Source organism: Ornithodoros turicata, chromosome 10, assembly GCF_037126465.1.
Source record: "Ornithodoros turicata isolate Travis chromosome 10, ASM3712646v1, whole genome shotgun sequence".
NCBI lineage: Eukaryota > Metazoa > Arthropoda > Arachnida > Ixodida > Argasidae > Ornithodoros > Ornithodoros turicata.
Window position 1 is genome coordinate 19,441,041 of NC_088210.1, and position 14,632 is coordinate 19,455,672.

Genomic DNA, 14,632 nt, shown 5'->3' on the forward strand with positions numbered 1-14,632 from the left:
CTCTCTTGGTCTGATTAAACGATATGTAAGCAGATGCCAGAGTCGCAGTTGTGCTAATCACCGCTTCTATTGCACAGATACGCCAATACATACACTGCACGAAAATGAGATAGCATAGCCAAATTTGTCTTGGAGGCATTGACAAATATGGGAAGTTTTATGCTTCGAAGTAGGATATAAAGAGTTCAACTGGCCTGCCTCTGGCCTTGCCACTGGTGACAGTGTGCAGGTCAGCAGTACAATGCTCACAACTTCATTTGTTGCAAATTATTCTACGACACGGTGCTAATGACGAACACCCCCGATTCAGAGACCACCCCTACCACTAGTGTCACCTAGAACTTGTCGGTAATAGAATTGGTTCATCTGCTCTAGGAAGATAAAGGTGAGAACTGTGTGTGGTCCAAGCCTTGCATAGTAGGGCGTGAATCCTTTCCATAAACTAAAGAAGCCTTCCTTGCGGATCACTTGGCTCAGCACGTCCTGTGAATCAAACATTCCAAGGTCAAACAAAGGCTACAAGCACAACCCGTAACTATGGTTCCGAGTTTGCGGATTTATAAAAAAAAATCCAAAAAACATAAGCTGGTAAAATTTATGGCAATTTGAATTTATCTGGGCAATCATGACACAGATGTTGTCTGCAACAGAACTCCAAACGTAAAAGTAAGCATCTTTACAAAGCTGTTTCTCGCTCTTTTTGTGAGCATCTCCTACATAGCTGTTGCTTTCCTTCAGAATTTCTGATATTAATACAGTCGCAAACAATAAACGATGAAAACCTCCGAATTCTCAGAAAGTGGTAAACTCCAAAAAGCAGCCACCGAATACCCCAAGAAATGAACTCCGACATCTCGGAACCCTACCCATATAACGTTGAACTTACGATAGCACCCCTGTACTCAGGCTTCCCATCGATGATACGCATATTTTGGATCCTAGGGGGCAGTCAAAGACAACTTTACACATTGCTCTTGAAGAACAGAACAGCAAACACCCGACCTGGTTTTCGCAATGTCGACAGGCATCGAAGCAGCCGTTGTGATGAGACCGCTGATCATGCTGGCCGCAAAGTGGCACATGATGTTATCACGGAAATATCCTACGGAACCAAATCAGCAGTTAGCTTCCGTAGACTCGTTTCAAAATGCGAGATTTAGATCACACCGTTTAAGAAGTGAGATGCACTTGAAATAGTGACTGGACGTGTGTGTTTGCATAACGACGTCTACAGTACATAAAACTTTCGTGGGAACATCCTATTGGCACCGAGAAGTTTGGGAGTCGCCCCCTGGTGTTCACTGAACGAACTGTGTTGTGGGGATGTTCCAGGGCAGTATCCGCACATTGCATTGCGTATCAAGGCATTGCCCATGTAAGAGGCTGTCCAGCGTTGATATTTCCTGATAATGCATGAAGAAAACGACGTATGTGTTCCAAGTAGGTCACATTTTCAGTCCAATATGACAGTATTTACTGCAAGTAACAGAAACGAAACCGAAACTAGGATCCCCACCAAGAGGCCCTCTACAGGGATTTTTGGGTGTAAATAAACTGAATTGAATTGAATTGAAAAAGGTGGCACAGTGGCAGCCCTAGTGGGGGTCTCGCCACCAATACGCTATGCCGGGTAGGTCACACAGTTTCTCTCTTTTCCCTCGTGCCAGGGGAGCGACTCCCGGAGCCTTCGTAACACCAAGGCCAGCTTCGTTTATCGTACTCTCGAGTGTTTTCCCACTATCTTAACATTTCGGAGTCAGTTTTCTGCACTTACCCGAATTCAGGAGGAGCTGCTTGGCCTGAGAATAGGACGCCAGTTGGGCTGCATTCACCACCATGGCACGTCCGATTGTAGGAACACAGCCCTGCAGAGTGAACAACCGAATGAGACAAGTCGTTGCATTCACCAAATAGCACTCACCCGCCAGAGCGTGAGAAGACCCTCTTCACGAGTGATCCTTATCAGCGCATCAAACACATTTCGATAGCCGCGCCTTTCGTTGAGTGGCAACCTGTAATTGGGCCAATCAATTGCAACCAGCAAAACATTTTGCCGGAACACGAACGACATTGTGACGTGACTTAGGGTTAGTGTTTTCAACTAGCACACCCCCTACCAAGGGTGCCTACCAAGCTTGAACTTTGTCGCACTTTATGTGTTCATGTGCACTTTGCGATGTAGAATTTCCCAACATCCATAATGCGGGAAGCTACCCAAATAGGAACTATTCTCGTCTTGCTACATACAAACAAAGGACAATCAATTAATCAATCACATTGTCACACAGCCTTCAGTGACTTGTTATGAACCAGGCCTTCTTTAAAAAAATTAGGGAAGCTGTTTGCGTCAGAGGTCTGCAAGGTTTTGGGCATAGAATATACTTTGCTGGCCTTTGTGAACGTATTAAATTTGATCAATGTAATTAATTAATGGTGTCAAAACTAATTATGTGTGTAAATTTAACCCTACACTAAAAGCATAACGCCAAATCATTACACAAAATTTCTTGAGTGTAAGAAACGGTCGGAAATACATAAATCCTACGTCAAAATCCTGAATCTTGAAAGAGAGGGTGCTCGTGTACATCGCCGTACTCTGGACAGCTGTCTTGTCCGAGATAGAACTCTTCCGTGATGAACATTGCTCAAGAGTGGAACGTTTCCTTAATGCATAGCTCATCCTCAGCTTCTTGGCTGGTAGGCACCCGCACTACGGCACTAAAAAGAATGCGGGGCATAATTTCGAAACCACGGCAACTAACCGTCCATCGGCTGTCATCCGTATAAGTGAGATCTCTGCAGGAGTTCCGCAAAAGGCACCAACAGCTCCAGCGCACATTCCAATGCCTGCCTTCATCAGGAAACTCGGGGGACGACCATCGGCACTACGCAGTGAAATGTATTGCACCTCAAAAAAAGAAAGCGAGAACAACACCGGAAACTAGAACACACCTGAAGGTCTCGAAAAGAGACGTATAGACTCCCATACGAACGGTTGTGTAGGATGCTTGACGCAGCAGCCCTGCCGAGAGGCTATACGTGACGGGATATATGTTCAAAGTTTTATTAGAAACCTTTATAGTAACTCTGTACGTTCAATACAAAGCGAAAAGCTGTGCAGGACCTACCCTGCGTACATTCCAGTGAGGCCTTCTTTCTGCAAAATGCTCCGGATCGCATGGAGACTGGTTTTGTGCTCCTTTGCTTTCCCACCTTCGCCTGTTAGATTGTAGGACGACAATTAATCATCGCCCGAAAGCTGTCTCTCTTATCGGTTAGCGTTCTAATCACATGCTGTAACTTTCACACGCCCTGAAGTGTGTATACGCAACCTGCATCAGAGGCTTTACTCTCACTTTTTATACTCCACAAAAACCGTATGGGGCTGACCAAGAGGGAAGCGTGTTGAGAGTGAAAGAGGTTGAGCAAATCATTTCACCAGAGGCTATCCATGTACTCACACAAGCGACGTCCTCAAGGAAGATTCTAGTGGAAGAAAAAGCGAAAGCACTGCTCACGGAGCCGAAGTTCCGTCCCGTGTTATGTTGAGCATTCACACGGTGCTGGAATATCGGGAGTGCACACTGCACTGCACACTTAGCAGATGACAACGTCAGCGTCCTTTCCTGTCGTCTGCCACGGAATATCTTGTGGCTGTGTTGCGGGGTATTCCCCTCAGTTAGCAGAGCATGTGAAGACACGAGGTTGAGCTCTCGCGCTCACATGACAGCAGAAAGTTACGACATTTTTCGCATCTTCCGCTGGAGTATTCTGGGGAATGTCGCCCGTGTGAATACACGGTACGTGTCCAGTGGGTACATTCTCTTCGTTCACATTCATACAGGGTGTTTATTTTTATCCTTTACAGAATTTTTATTAAAAAGCTATCAGAGCAGCACAGATGTTGTCTCTGCAATTGAGTTATACGGCCAGGCGGACATCCTCTCGAAGAAAGTATGCAACAACAAGATGACTGATTACCTAAAATTCATTAACTAAAACTTTAATTAGGGAATTCCGGGCAAAAGTAAGATAGCAGAATGAGCGACTATCCTCGTTGAAAGCCGTTCCACACCTAACAAATCCTGAGACACGCACATGCGTTAAAATATCCAGCCCCGAATTTTGATATGCAATTGAGCCGAAACCGAAACCGCGCCGACCGGGAACACAGGGAGCACAGCAGCACTCATTTCACGTCAGAGCACCACGTGACGTGGAGCGATGGAGATGATTGGAGCAGGTGCCGATCTGCTGGCCAGATAAACTGCTCTCCGGCCCAGATAAGCCTCCGTTGCCGTAGATGATGCGCTCTTGAGGCACACTTTTTCGGTTCCGGCTCATTTGCATACTGAAATTCAGCAGTGGATATTTAAACGCACGTGCGGGTTGAAGGTTTTTTTCAAAACATGGAATGGCTTTCAATGAGGGTTGTCTCCTGTTATGTTATCTCTTCCTTTTTGCTCCAAATTCCCCAATTAAAGAGTTAATTAATAAATCTTAGGTAATTAGTCATCTTGCAGTTACATACTCTCTTCCAGAGGATGTCCGCCTGACCGTATTACTCAACTGCAATAACGATATCTGTGCTGCTCTGATAGTTTTTTTTAAAATAAAAATTATGTAAAGAATAAAAATAAACACCCTGTATTATAGTAATTCATATTTTCTCGAATCACTTTCTTCCAGAAAATGATGATAGCAATGCATACTGAATGCACTGAGAATCTAGTCATGTCTTGTTTATCCGAAACTCGGTTAACCGGAAAACTCGTTATCCGGTCTGTGTGGCTGGGCACGGATCGCTGATTCGGAACACGATCCAGATGATAGGGGACGGGTGTTGAGGCGTCCGGATATGCGAGACTTGACTTTGCAGTCTATGTCTTGATGCTCGAGATTACCTACGCTAGCCAATGCAATTACACAATGGTTATGGAGACATTTCTGGGCGATCGCTGCATTCCATTCAATGATTGAAATAAATATGCTTATCTTGTTTGTCATTAATTTACTCATTAAAAATAAGACATAGAACAAGGCCCACAGAAGGGTCTTGTATGTGATGGTAGTGGACACGTGATAAACACTACCGAGAAGACAAAAAAAATCTTATAAATTCTACCTTGCTGTACAATAACTAAAAAAAAAAAAAAAACTTGATGCGACTCTACTGTTTTCACTTACTGACTTCCTTCAGTCAGCATTCTTTTTTAAATATCTATGCGTGCAATTCTAAGGCATTTTTCTGCATTATGTGACAAGGCACTCGCAGCTGAATGCGTACAATCCGTAACGTTATCTGCTAACCTACAAACACTTTGTAATTATGTGTATCACAAGCCAGCATTTGTTACGTACATGAAAATTCCTTCCTCGAAATGTTAGTCAAAAACAGTAAAAGGCTAAACCATCTTATATTTGTTGGCATAAAACGCAATGCGTTTCATTCATGCATTTCAGCACAAAAATGATGTGCATCTCGGACACACTCAAAATTTATGCAACGTTAATGCAGTACTCCTCACAATCTCACTAAAGAGCTACTTGAACATGGTCCTTACATAATCAATATCAAGGACAGTGCTTGTGTCCTTGCCAGATATTTCAAATGAAGTACACATCATACGGTAAGCATGTCCCACTTGTCAGAGGAACACCGGAATAGACCCCCACCTTGAGCTATTTTTGGCGCCATTATAAGGTCAACATGGTGCCCTCTAGCCTTGAGTGTAACCAAAGTTTCTTTATGACATTCTCTTTAATTTCAACAGCCATACTGGTTGTTTTTTTTATGTGAGGGTAACACATGCACAAACATGGTATGGAATGACACACATGACAATTCCCGTCGTGCACTCTCAACAAGCCCTCCGCCTGAAGAAAAAATAAAATAAAAATTTCAATACTACTTGTAGGTTAAATTCAATGCAGTAAGCAATGCAGTATTCTTTGCTCTTACCACTAAGCTGCATACGGTTCTTAATTAGATCCAGTGGCTGGACAAACAGGGTTGCTGCCATCCTGAAATCAGATAAACCAAGATATAAAACCTTTAGCTTACATTTATACCACACTGTTCAACTTAGAAAGCAGGTTTTATTTCTGTATTAATTCTTTAATTCTTTACACTATACCTCTGGAAAGGAGTTTGTTTCAATTATTGGATGAGGGATTTGAGCGGGACTTTTTCATCGGGAGAGGAGAACTGGAATCGTGTAGGGGTTACTTCTGTATTCACTGGCTTTTCAGGGTTTTTTTGCCTTTTTGGTAGTTTCCTTTTTTTTTGTGGGGGGGGGGGGGGCATGTGTGTTGCAGGATTTTGCTGGGAAAATGCCTGCCAGATAGAAAAAAACTCAAGCAGATTAAACAAGTATATTTTGTAGACTAGCTGCTTCGGCTTGACGGTCCTTTTTCAGAGGAGACACTTAGTGGTGTGCCTGCCCGTCTTCTATTGCTTGAACACTTAATGCAGATTTATTCCACCTTTAACCTATAGTGTTGTACGCTTCTCTGTTGCAATTAATGGCTTTGTTCTGCAACAAGTGAACCAGTTTCAGATGTGCTATTTCTGGATGACTTCTGCTGCAATTTTGACATGAAAGCAGCTGTTGAAATGTAGATGTCGACATTTCTCATGTTTTGTACTGTGTATCTAAGATGCCACGTATTGCATCATAACTTACCCTTTACATGTTTTCGTTCTGCTTTAAAAATACAAAAATGTGTGACAGGTATCAATTTGCAAAAGCAGGAACATTAAACACATGGTGTGTGTGTGTGTACGTAAGCACAATATAGAACAGAGTGAGATGGTTCTACTATGATTTTAGGAAAAAGTCTTCGCCGAAACAGCACCGCAAGCGATGCCGCCCCGATGACCGTTTAATAGACCGCGCGTTCAAAGACACGGCCGGCCCGGGGGGGGGCGGACCGCGTTATAAACGTGCCCCTCTCCTGTATATGAGGGACCGGCTCCCATTTTCCTCCTTCCACCGCGTACGCGGAGTTGAAGGGAGACTATGATTGCACCGCTTGTATCGGTAATGAAGTGACGCTCTCTAACAGTAAAAAATCTACCGACAGCACAGAGCGTGTGCGTTTACATACTGCTGTCTCACGGTATTCACGGTTCCCGAACTTTTCCGTACTGTCATATCAAACAGTGATGGCACACCGCCTTTACTTAACCTGACATGTTGCAAAACGCTATCTCGGTGATATCAACCCCTAATCGTCACACGATGCTTACAACGCTTCTTATCGAGGTACATACCCTGCTGAGCCACCAAAAAGAAACCGCACTGGTTTGGGAATAGATTTCTGCCCTGTTCCTTGAGCTGACATGGTTCCGTGAAGTTTGGCTGCAGCGTTTCGAAGTTGTGTTCGACTTCGATACACATACGGGTTGAAGGTCGCAGTCGCACCGTCGACCCGCGGATATGACGAACCACGTGACAGGAGCGAAACCAACAAAAAGAGGATTGGATTGGATTAGTTTATCACAATTACAGATATAACTGATGTCACAACAATTTTTGCTAAACAGTAAACGGGATATCGAAGGCACATTTGTCCATGTGAAGAAGACAAACAAGGTCGAATGTATTTTTGATATTTTTGTGAGCATCACCGGTATCGCCTTGGATCGAGAGTAACACCCGGCATAAAAAGCGCCTTCGTGACCCTTGCCCCCTGCAGTTGTCCGATTCTCTCAGCATTTGAGGTAGGTCCATATCTTTTCTGCATATTTCATCGGTATCTAGTATTCCAGTGGTATTCCGCTCATATTACGATGCACTTCCCCATGTATCTAGTACGATGGATCTTCTGCTTTTATTCGTCATGGAATTAGCCAAAGGGCGTTTGTTAGTCGCTCGCGCTGGTTCCTCGTTCTGCCAGTCGCGTTCATCGCAGGCTTCTAGTCCTTCCAACGTTTCGTTCTATGCGCTCTCAGTGATAATCTCATCCTTTTCCCGAGCTTTTCGTGTCGGATCTTGAATTCTATCATACTTTGATGCGTACGCGAAGTTTGCGATACTGCCTTAAGTTTGACTTTGATTCTGTCGATTACCTCCTTCCAAATTGTAAATACAGACGTTTTGGGGGTGACTTCTTAAGTTCGCGAACTCTCGCTGTTCCTAGTGTGCCCCGTGACCTTTCACTTCTATTCGGACCACAGAGGGGAATTCAAGGGCATCTGTGGTTATACATCTGTAACGAAGAACAATGTTAATTTCACCGGATTGGTAAGCGTACGGCAGAGAGTGAGGTGCAGAAAGCTAGTTAATTACGTATCTGACTTTGCGATATGTCATTGACGAACGAAGACATTCGAAAATGCCGGCGCGCAGCTGGCAGATTAGGTTTGTCTTAAGGTTTTAATTTTGCTCCGCTTCTAGGCCTCGCCATCACGATAAGTCTGCGCAGGGAAACATGGCAAAGATCGGGATTAATGGGTAAGACACATTGACGTGCCCTTGAACGAAGCGTCATGGCGTACCATTCTGGGCCATGGATTCTACCTAGGACTTCGCTGTTCGGAAGCCGGCCGCCATGTTTAATGGGGTTTGAATTTCAGATTCGGCCGTATTGGGCGCCTTGTTTTGCGTGCATCATTGCAGAAGGATGTTGAAGTAGTCGCTGTCAATGACCCTTTCATCGATGTCAAGTACATGGTAGGCTTTGTCTTTTTTTTTAGTTCCCAGCTAATTATTGTGTTGCCATCCAGGTGTACATGTTCAAGTATGATTCAACACACGGTCGTTTCAACGGAGATGTTCATGAAGAAGGTGGCATGCTGGTGGTGAACGGGCGCAAAATCCATGTTTTCCAGGAGTAGGTTCATCTCATCTCTAGTGCAATGTCCTTGCTGAGCTTTTTTTTTTTTTTTAATGTAGGATGAAGCCTGCTAGCATCCCATGGGGAAAAGTTGGAGCTGAGTATGTGGTTGAATCCACTGGTGTGTTCACCACAATTGAGAAGGCAAATTTGCACATTGAAGGGGGTGCCAAAAAAGTGAGCAGTAGGTACGCATTGCTCTGGCCCAGCGCTATACGCTGCAATTTATGCAGGTTATCATCAGTGCTCCATCTGCTGATGCCCCGATGTTTGTGATGGGCGTCAACCATGAAAAATATGACCCAAGCATGAAGGTTGTCAGCAATGCTTCTTGCACCACTAACTGCCTTGCCCCCTTGGCAAAGGTAGTGCACGATAACTTTGGCATTGTGGAGGGCCTCATGACCACAGTCCATGCGACAACTGCGACCCAGAAGACCGTGGATGGCCCAAGCCACAAGGCAAGCATGCTCTAAGACTGCAAGAGCACCAGTTGCTTTACTGTTGGCTTTGCTGTTCCAGAACTGGCGCGATGGCCGTGGAGCTGCCCAGAACATTATTCCAGCATCAACTGGTGCTGCTAAGGCTGTGGGCAAGGTGATTCCGGAACTGAACGGGAAATTGACTGGCATGGCCTTCAGAGTCCCGACTCCTGACGTGTCTGTGGTCGACCTGACTTGCCGTCTCGCTAAAGAGGCATCTTACGATGAGATCAAGGCTGCCATGAAGGCGGCCGCTGCGAGCGACCACTGGAAGGGAATTCTTGGCTACACTGAGGATGAAGTAAGGACTCTTTCAGAAAAACCTTCTGCCGCTAAACAGATTTCTCTCTGCTCCAGGTGGTGTCTACTGACTTTCTGGGAGATTCCCACAGCAGCACATTTGATGCCAGGGCTGGCATTTCTCTCAACAAGAACTTTGTGAAGTTGATCTCTTGGTATGACAACGAGTATGGGTACAGTAACCGTGTTTGCGACCTCATCAAGCACATGAAGAGCAAGGACAAGTAAAGGAATAACGCCAACAGCACCTTGTCAACCTTCCATCAGGCTAAAATCTAGTAGTCTAAAGAAATAAAATGTACTTCCCGTAATTCAAGTTGTTTACTGGCTTTCAATCAACAATTTTGTAGTCTTCTATGCTTCATTCAAACTCTGAAAAGAAAGGGAAAAAAACAGTATGCCCTATGTTATATTCATATTTAAATGAAGAGAAAAATGCTACCTGAGTAGCAAACCGTGGTAGTACAAAGGCAGCTTGGTGCATTTCAGGTGAGTAGTACCGAATCTTCATACTCTTCAGTTGTTCCTCGGAAAGCCTATGGACTGGGTTTCGGAAGTCTGCGTCCTGCAAAATAAGACTGTTTAACTGGGACTACTTTTCTTACTTGGTGGGGGGGTTCCTCACTGGTGTGGAGCTGCAGAGAAGGAATCCTATCTGGCCACTAGGATACGTGGGTGTGTAGATTGACGCGTAATCCACTACTGGAAAAATATCCCTGCACATGCGCACCATTTCCTGGATCAAACTCAAGTCGTACCAAATGGACTCTCCTAAAAAATTTATTCAATGAGCCTCTAACAAGGTTCCACGATGCAGCACCAAGTGTACCACCTTGAGAACAGACAATGCCTCCTGGCTTCAGTATCCTTTTCAAGCCTTCGTAGTACTGTTTCTGAAAAAGGGCCACTGCGGGACCTGAGAAAGAACCTGGGTTAAAACATCTGGCACCAGCCGCGAAACCACGACCCACTAAATTATGGCGACTATGTTGCAGTCACAAGCTCCTATGCAGGCCCCATCCGCTAGGGCCTCTACGCATCGTCCCACGAGATCTCCATCATGATTGGATAATGGAAATTTGAATTTGAACCAGCAGAGGCGAACATACAACCGTAGCAGACTGGAGGTGACCTGGGTTCAAATCCGGGTGTGCTGTCTGGGTATTTTCCCTGGGTTTTCCTCAGACACTTGTCAGACAAATGTTGGCACAGTTGGCCCAGGACGCACGGTCTCCCCCTTGTGATAGTTGCGACGTTGCCCCCATAAGTGTGGCCGACTACGGCAGTTTAATCACCACCACCACCGTAGCAGACGACAGCAACAATTCCCATAAAAATCAGAATTATGGTGATAATCAATTTACAGCTTTACCAAGAACACACATCCCATGGGATGTACACAGCTTGTACAAAAATCCCAAAGTAAGCTGAAGAACAATGTATTACCGTATAGCAAATTGGGAAGCAATAAATGGTCTGATGAGTAGCGCCACCACCAGCCTCCGCATGTGGAGCTGGGAAAGTGTGCATATGACATGGTTGCTATAATCTAGTAGGTCATGGTTGAAACATACCAATTGGATCTGAGGAGTCTGTGATTATGACGTCAAATTTCTGGTCAGTGTCTTTGATGAACTGCAGACCATCGCCGATGTGAAGCGTTACCTTCGGACTATCGAAGCCTTCTGCCATAAAAGGTAGGAATTTCTTTGATACTTCCACAACTTTCTGCAAAATCAGAAGTGACAGTACGGTCCCTATTACGGACCCCAAGAGAAGACCGTGCCACTACCCTGGGCCGGCGATAGGGGGGGGAGTAAGGTGACCGCCATAGGCCCCCGTGCACGAAGCCCTCAACCAGGGATTACTTTTTTTTTTAAATATCAAGTATGCACTTAATCGTGTGAAACAGGCCCCGCGATGTGCCTTTGCCTCAGGCCCCATTACACCCCTAGCACCGGCCCTGCCACTACCGCATACCTCGTCTATCTCGCATTGCGTAACCCTTTGAACAGACGGATGCTTCACCACTTCACGTGCCACTCCGCCATCACCACCACCAATAATGAGGACCTGCACAAAATGCATCCGCTGTTAACGAAAACTGTTGTTGGTGGAGAACTACAGTTGACCTCCTCCATCCTGCACTGGCTCATTTCCCAGGGGATGTGGACAAATTAAACTAGAAAGCTGAGGAGCCATCAGTTTGCAGCAAAGCCTGCGTTTGTTTTGGAGGACATAGAAAACTGCTCATTGCCACTTGCGTTAAATTCAGCTCCTATGAGCTCTTACTGGTGAGTGACAACATAAACTTGAAAAACATTATTCTTTTGCTAAAAAAATGCAAGAGCTGTTCTCAGTGCACTCAGCGTATTATGAAGGGGCGCAACACTCTGTTCCTTGCTGTCACCAGATTCATGCTGGTCATCGGCGCAAGCAACAACACTAATGACACATCAATCCTAATTGGTGACACAGATTTCATCATGTTGAACAAAGTTAAAAAGTCTCATGGTGCCACTCAATGTTGACATACTCCACAACTGTGGTGTCGTTCAGAGCTGCAATGCAGCTCCGCAGGTGCACAGTAGTAGACTGGACAATGTGTGGTACATGTGTACAATGGAAAAGGGGGGGAAATGGGGTGCCAACCTGACAATATTAATTTGTTAATGTGTTTGTTAATTTGTTAATGTAATTAATCGCACTTACGTCTCTGGGTTCGGTGTGAGAATTGAGAGGGAGGAAGGAGATCATTTCCTGGTAGGAGAACTCGTCCCTTTCTGTACACTGGATGGCGTCGTCCAGCACCAGTACTTTTCCAAACGATTTGCTGCACAGTAGGACGCTCTAAGATGGAGACCCTAGGCTTCTCATATGCCATGACAGCTCTCTACATTAAAGAGGGCGTGACACTCTACCCCAAGTTGCACCAGGTAAATGTAATGCCCGGTTCCCACTTGGTGACGCCCGACGTGGCGAGCACCTTTTTCGTGTTCGCACTACAGAGAGCTTGTCGCTATGTCTAGCAATTGACGAGGCTCTTCGGGATATTTCCTCTGTCCGCTCTCCTTCATGTAGTGAGCGCACATTTCCCCTGCATTTCGATGCTTCTGGAGCTCATTACAGTTAACTTTTAATGGCTCAAGCGTCGGGAAATCAAAGTAATGCAAAAACAAAACTGCCGCGACAACGGCGCAAACCACCAGATGAAAAACGAGGAGGCGTGGTTGGGACATGTCACCGCAATGGCCAAGAGGACGTCAGTCTTGTGAACGCTGCGGAGCAAGTTTGACATGCCAAACGTTTTGGCTCAGCGTCTCTCCTCTCAGAACGGCAGTTATGCGAGTCTACTTCCGCCGTGTGCAAGCGACGTCGCGCGGGCGTCATCAAGTGGGAACTGGGCATTAAAGACAATTATATTTGCATCGACGAGAAACTGCATTCCAGGTTTTACAGCAAACGGGGCAGTAGACAAGCAGAAAATCGGCAGAGTGAATTCCGAGGCTCTTTTGAGAACAGATGGTAATGGACGAGAATCTCGTCCCTCTGATGTCAGAGCTCCATGCAGAAGTTCAAGGGTTTCTGCCTCACCAGCTACAAAAAGTAGAAGAACTAGTTCTTTCTTCCTCAATACAGCTTTCAGCACTCTGTGTGTATAACATAATAAACCACATCCGTCACAACCACAAGTGTCACGTCTTTCTCTTTCGTAAAGGGAGACTGGCATATAAGACAAGTAGTTGTTGAAGAGCAGTCGGGCCAGCGTCCACCTTGACAAAGAAGATTGACACTATTTTCATCGTGTGGTTTTCGCACTAATTTCCCTCGCTAAGCAAGAGATACTTTAAATTTGTCAGTCGACCCCCCCGTCAGATTTTCGCGTGTAGGGTGGCCCACTACAGCCCTCGACACCCTCCTCTTCTCCTCCAAAAAGGGTGGTACAAAATTTAAAAGATAACCGTGCGGTTGTCACCTGCGGAACACCAGGATATCTTGGTACTTGGACCGCTCATGATGTAGGACTTGGTCGACGTCCAAAGAGAGCACAGGATTACCGTTCCCACAGTTCGTTTCAGTAAACCATCCGTCCTGCATTGCATTCATCGCAACTGCAACGAGCCATAGAAACATTATTGTCGGAGGCTTTTCATGCAGAGAGAGGGGAGGGTCAAAGTTCACGACTATCAACCACGCCCTGACTACATACGGGTGGCAACAACACACTGGTCTGTATGCAAGTTACACAGACGATGCCTGTGCACGTGACGAGGTCTTGTAAGAGGCAAAGTTGTGAAATTTCGGCATAAATGCGACGTGTGTACGGGATTCAGCTACTATGAGTTCGCCCAGCGGCACAAGTGCATCGTAACAGCATGACTCGTGAAAAACATGATTGCTACAGCAATTGGAATCGCTAAAATACAGGTGGAATATGTTGCATACTACCTACCAGGCGCGGTGACAAAAACAAGCAAGGAGGCTAAACGCTAACACACTGCTTGAGCTTGTTAAAGCCAACCACCGTCACGACTACCGCACAACAAACCGACGGACGGACTGGACTGTAGAAAAGTGGATAGCAAAAATGCCCTTGGCGTATCACGTGTCTTCCGCCCGCTTGCCGCCGCGTGATTGCCGCTTTCGATTGACGCGCCTCCTGCAAAGCGCGCTTGCGCTTTCCTGTTGTCAATAAAGTGTACATTCATGTTAGAAGTTGAATTAAATCGAATTGATTGACTTTAACTTTATTGTATAAAGAGACACAATTATAAACAGTAGAAGAATAGTGTATGTCGCTTGTGTCAAATTCGAGATCACGTGACTGATTGTTGAGTTTCGGTTTCCTTCAGCAAGTTCTGAAGATGATATTCCATCCAGAAACGAATGCAAGGTCCGATGGTCATTTTTTCTTCTACACTTTGGACTTAAATGACCAATGTTCGCTTGTCTAACTCTGCAGTGTGCAAAACATATGTTCATAATGAGCCCTAGCCCATAACGCGTTC

At 45.4% G+C, this 14,632-nt stretch overlaps 3 protein-coding genes across 4 annotated transcripts; 1 reads left to right on the top strand and 2 right to left on the bottom strand.

Annotated features, from left to right (window-relative positions):
• Positions 1-48: 48 nt before the first annotated feature.
• Positions 49-8,870, bottom strand: LOC135370849 (mitochondrial 2-oxoglutarate/malate carrier protein-like). Its single transcript, XM_064604725.1, has 10 exons — positions 7,277-8,870; positions 5,963-6,024; positions 3,129-3,219; positions 2,953-3,033; positions 2,763-2,885; positions 1,922-2,012; positions 1,775-1,865; positions 1,003-1,102; positions 887-938; positions 49-483 (listed from the first exon to the last, which is right to left on the bottom strand). Exons 1-10 carry the CDS (start codon positions 7,345-7,347, stop codon positions 307-309), a joined length of 939 nt encoding a protein of 312 aa, XP_064460795.1. The 5' UTR covers positions 7,348-8,870; the 3' UTR covers positions 49-306.
• On the top strand, positions 7,985-9,934 carry LOC135370848 (glyceraldehyde-3-phosphate dehydrogenase-like). Its single transcript, XM_064604724.1, has 8 exons — positions 7,985-8,249; positions 8,403-8,459; positions 8,582-8,678; positions 8,732-8,838; positions 8,901-9,018; positions 9,075-9,302; positions 9,364-9,624; positions 9,681-9,934. Exons 1-8 carry the CDS (start codon positions 8,230-8,232, stop codon positions 9,849-9,851), a joined length of 1,059 nt encoding a protein of 352 aa, XP_064460794.1. The 5' UTR covers positions 7,985-8,229; the 3' UTR covers positions 9,852-9,934.
• On the bottom strand, positions 9,926-14,255 carry LOC135370850 (spermidine synthase-like). Of its 2 annotated transcripts, none has more exons than XM_064604726.1 (9): positions 14,077-14,255; positions 13,600-13,735; positions 12,336-12,456; positions 11,604-11,696; positions 11,198-11,351; positions 10,456-10,539; positions 10,249-10,394; positions 10,066-10,188; positions 9,926-9,995 (listed from the first exon to the last, which is right to left on the bottom strand). In XM_064604726.1, the coding sequence occupies exons 2-9, from the start codon at positions 13,728-13,730 to the stop codon at positions 9,978-9,980; spliced, it is 870 nt and encodes a 289-aa protein (XP_064460796.1). In that variant the 5' UTR covers positions 13,731-13,735; positions 14,077-14,255; the 3' UTR covers positions 9,926-9,977. The 2 variants fall into 2 exon arrangements, with proteins under 2 accessions (XP_064460796.1, XP_064460798.1); XM_064604728.1 differs by lacking the exon at positions 14,077-14,255 and adding an exon at positions 13,881-14,049.
• Positions 14,256-14,632: the final 377 nt, after the last annotated feature.